Source organism: Bombina bombina, chromosome 10 (assembly GCF_027579735.1).
Source record: "Bombina bombina isolate aBomBom1 chromosome 10, aBomBom1.pri, whole genome shotgun sequence".
Classification (NCBI taxonomy): domain Eukaryota; kingdom Metazoa; phylum Chordata; class Amphibia; order Anura; family Bombinatoridae; genus Bombina; species Bombina bombina.
Genome location: NC_069508.1, coordinates 200,334,250 through 200,339,043, shown reverse-complemented (window position 1 = coordinate 200,339,043; position 4,794 = coordinate 200,334,250). Strand labels below are relative to the sequence as shown.

Here is a 4,794-nt window from a genome sequence, read left to right as displayed (position 1 = left end):
ATCAAAAACACCCTAACAAACATTCTATACAACAGTAAACACAATTTCCCTTTTTTTCACATTCCCTCTGAGCCAAAACCCATTTACACCCTCGCCCACTGAACGTTGCCCCATTCTCTGCACCTTACTGAAAACTTACCTCCCTTTTACAACTGACTGCACTTATTACACATTGTTTAAATGACATCCTAGGGCCTAATTCTGTAGCTGTAACACAACACCTGCCCTATCAACCTGACTACCTCTTTCATTTTACCACTTGCTCCACACTTAACCAGGACAACTTACCTCTAATGTTCCCTATAGACATATTAACATGCTTCTCTGACAACTTGATACTTAACTCTGTTAAACTGACACAAACACGTCTTCCTTTCTTGCACAATAATCTTGTCATTGCTGCACTTATATATGCACAGACATGTTTGTCTCTTTCACTATTAAAGGGACATAAAAGCCAAATTTTTTTCTTGCATGATTTAGAAAGTGCAGGCAATTTTAAATAACTTTCTAATTTACTTCTATTATCTAACTTGCTTCATTCTTTTGATATCCTTTGCTTAAAAGCATATCTAGATATGCTCACAGCTGCTGATTGGTGGCTGCACATAGAAGTTGTGTGATTGGCTCACCCATGTGCATTGCTATTTTTTCAACAAAGGATATCTAAATGAAATGAAACAAATTAGATAATAGAAGTAAATGGGGAGTGTTATTTAAAATTGTATTCTCTATCTGAATCATGAAAGAAAAATGTTGGGTTTAGTGTCCCTTTAATCATTCCCTTCAATAAATGATACTGTACCCAACTGCACTACTTGTTTGTTTCTTTCACTAAACCTGAGATGGTGACTACTAACCCACTACTCTACTCTGCAAAGTTTATTCCTCACTATTCTCTGCCATCTTACTCCTAAACTGCCAATTTACCCTGCACTTCTTCTGCACTGTTCACTTATTCCTCACGCTTCTATTTTATATCACCCCTCCCCACTGCCAAGTTACCCCTTACACCTTCTCTTCTAGTAGCAACTTCTCTTCCAACCTACCCCTCACTTTCCCCTCTCCCTCCATTGCCAACCTACCCCTCACTTTCCCCTCTCCCTCCATTGCCAACCTACCCCTCACTTTCCCCTCTCCCTCCATTGCCAACCTACCCCTCCCTCACTTATCCCTCTCCCTCCATTGCCAACCTACCCCTCCCTCACTTTTCCCTCTCCCTCCATTGCCAACCTACCCCTCCCTTACTTTTCCCTCTCCCTCCATTGCCAACCTACCCCTCCCTCACTTTCCCCTCTCCCTCCATTGCCAACCTACCCCTCACTATCCCCTCTCCCTCCATTGCCAACCGACCCCTCACTTTCCCCCCCTCCCTCCATTGCCAACCTACCCCTCACTATCCCCTCTCCCTCAGTATGACTTCTCTCTGCCCTGCTAACCTACCACTTCTCCATCTGCTGATGACATTCCCCTCGCTCTAGATCCCCTGCCAACTCTCCCTCTACTTCCATGTAACCTTTGACTCCTTTGCAGCCATGTGCCAACATACCCTTCACTCTCGCCACCACAACAAGTTACCCCTTATAACCTCTCCTGGCAACCAGCAGTCCGTACCCCTTTGCCCGTCTCTAAACTCCCTATAACCCCAGGAAAGCCGTGAGCCCGCGGGAACCCCTCCACCACACACACACGCGTCCCGACACATTCAAAAACAAGACGTCAGCCCACAATGCACTGCGCGCCCGGCTGACCACCATTACCTCATCCCATCAGCCTCCGCGAGAGTTAGAATCTTCTAGTGCCGTCACCATGGTTACCGAGGCTCATTTGCAAATCTCGCCACGCCCCTTGACGTCTCAGCCAATAGTGAGCGCTCGAGGTGACATCATGTCTATTTTTAGTGGGTGACCGCTCGCAGATAAGTTAGCTCCACGCTGTACTGGCTCAGTGTAGAAGTGAGTGGAGCTTCCTAGTGACAGCACTTATAGAGCGCCCGGATCCCACCAAAGTTTCCCGGGACTTCCTGACAACTTTGTGTGGGCAGAGAGGACGCCGGAGCACAGCACTTCTCATCAAGTAAGAGAGGCGCTTGGGCTGGTGGCACAGAAACTTCTTAACTAACTCTAGCTGGGACGTTTAGGTCAGGGTCCCATAGGGCGGCACTTCCAGAGTTACTGAGCTGAGGGCAAAATGATGGTGACTATAGGTTGGCACTTCCCGAGTTACTGAGCTGAGGCAAAATGATGGTGACTATAGGGTGGCACTTCCAGAGTTACTGAACTGAGGGCAAAATGATGGTGACTATAGGGTGGCACTTCCAGAGTTACTGAACTGAGGGCAAAATGATGGTGACTATAGGGTGGCACTTCCAGAGTTACTGAACTGAGGGCAAAATGATGGTGACTATAGGGTGGCACTTCCAGAGTTGACGAGGGCAAAATGATGGTGACTATAGGGTGGCACTTTTAGATGTCCCTATTGGGGTGGCACTTTCAGATGACCCTATTTGAGTTGCTTTATTGGGATGGTAACTAGGTGACATTTTCAGTCCATGAAATGATCGTATATGTGGCACTTTGGTCGGGTGGTGATGGGATGGCACTTTTAGAGTTCTCTATAGTAGTTATTTTGGTAGTGACACTGTTAGAGTAGTGATGTGACCCTATCACAGGCTCTCTGGGTTGTGTTAATGTGGCTCTTAGTTAAGATGATTCTGAGGAATCTTATTGCAGTGATAACTGGTTTTGCTAAACTGACCCCTTTTCTTTGCTATTTGCAGGTCTTCCTAATTCCTGGATTTGTTTTGTTGCTGTGAGTGCAGTAACACACTACTTTGGGATTCGGTGTGTGTTCTATGACTACAAGGATGGAACCTACTTTTTACGATGATGCACTCAATGCTGCTTTTGTACAAACCGAAACCTCTGGATATGGATACAACCCCAAAGTGCTAAAGCAGAGCATGACTCTGAATCTCTCAGATCCTTCCAGTACCATCAAACCTCACCTGCGGAACAAAGCTGCTGAGCTCCTCACTTCCCCAGATGTGGGACTTCTGAAACTGGCATCTCCTGAGCTGGAGAGGTTAATCATCCAGTCCAGCAATGGCATGATCACTACCACCCCTACCCCAACACAGTTTCTCTGTCCAAAAAATGTTACAGACGAGCAGGAGGGATTTGCAGAAGGGTTTGTGAGAGCACTTGCTGAACTACATAACCAAAACACTTTACCCAATGTTACCACTGCTCCTCAACCTGTTAGTACTGTGATGGCTCCTGTCTCCTCTGTTGCTGGTAATAATGGTTTCAGTAACAATTTGCACAATGACCCCCCTGTGTATGCCAACCTGAACAACTTTAACCCAGGTACTATAACCACAGCACCTGCCTTTACCAGCAATGGCATGAACTTTGCTGCTCAGCACCATAGCAGCCCCCCTATGCCAGTGCAGCACCCAAGGCTTCAAGCTCTAAAAGAGGAGCCCCAGACTGTCCCAGAAATGCCTGGCGAGTCCCCTCCACTATCCCCCATAGATATGGAGTCACAAGAGCGGATAAAAGCTGAAAGGAAACGCATGAGAAACAGGATTGCAGCCTCAAAATGCAGGAAAAGGAAGCTGGAAAGGATTGCTAGGTTGGAAGACAAAGTAAAAAACTTAAAATCCCAGAACTCTGAACTTGCATCCACTGCCAACATGCTTAGAGAGCAGGTTGCCCAGCTGAAACAGAAAGTTATGAATCATGTTAACAGTGGCTGCCAGTTAATGTTAACACAGCAGTTGCAAACTTTTTGAAAACTGCCGGAGAGAGACTGGTGGAAATAAAAAACAATAGCATAAAAGTTTCAGGTTGAAACTTTTGGTTGCAGATGAAAGGCATCAAGACCTGACTGTAGATCGCGCATGTGCGGGGGAGTCTTGCAAAAAAAGCCTGGGAATAGAGCCCTAGTGGCAATGCCACAAACAGTATCACTTTACCTAGTGCTGTTCCTGCTCTGAGACATCAGATCTGTGTTTAAACATTGACCAACACCTGCATGGACCTAACACTCAATGATCATTCAGTATTAAGAAGTAAAAGGTTAAACTGCTAAAGAGACTAGACTGCTTTTTACAAAAGGGAAGGGTTTGGGAGGGAGGCATAGGGAAACTGAAAAACCAAGTTGAAAATTCTGTCTGCCTTCTCCTCGACTGTATGTATTTGTACATATCTTTGTTTTTATTATTTTATAAACTGAATTGTGTCAGTAAAATCCGCTCCAAGCATTTGTAAGTTATTTTATGTTTATTTTTGGGGGTTATTTAACCCAGTATTGTTTGTAAATAAGATATTTGAGCACTCTTGAGTTTACCATTTTTAATAAAGTATATAATTTTTCTATGTTTTGTTTTGGAGGACAATTCCAGAAAAGTTCAATTATATTTATGAAAATAAAGATCTGAAATTGGAAAATGTTTTTATTTATATTGATTTTTTTACATTGTAATAAACAATGCATGTTAAAACAAATTTTTGACTATGCCTTTTATATTATGCATATCTTTTTATTTTGTGTTAAATGTGATGTATCTAATTATTAGTCCACATCATTTTTATTCCAGATGCACTGACCGCAAATCACCCATAGCCACACAAAAAACTATTTCTGAATGCAAAAGTTTCAAAACAACATCTTGGTAAATTCTTTAAAATATTTGGTTTTAGGTAATCTATGGTGCCAACTTTTGTTAAAAAAAAAAAAAAATGTTCATCATAAAACTGGTTTATATTTTATCAGTATTTTGTATTGCAA

The 4,794-nt window shown here is 43.3% G+C and overlaps 1 protein-coding gene across 1 annotated transcript; it reads left to right on the top strand.

Moving 5' to 3' along the window:
• The first annotated feature begins 1,952 nt into the window (after positions 1 to 1,952).
• On the top strand, positions 1,953 to 4,511 carry JUN (Jun proto-oncogene, AP-1 transcription factor subunit). The gene is made up of 2 exons (XM_053694090.1): positions 1,953 to 2,076; positions 2,780 to 4,511. Exon 2 carries the CDS (start codon positions 2,855 to 2,857, stop codon positions 3,794 to 3,796), a length of 942 nt encoding a protein of 313 aa, XP_053550065.1. The 5' UTR covers positions 1,953 to 2,076; positions 2,780 to 2,854; the 3' UTR covers positions 3,797 to 4,511.
• Positions 4,512 to 4,794: the final 283 nt, after the last annotated feature.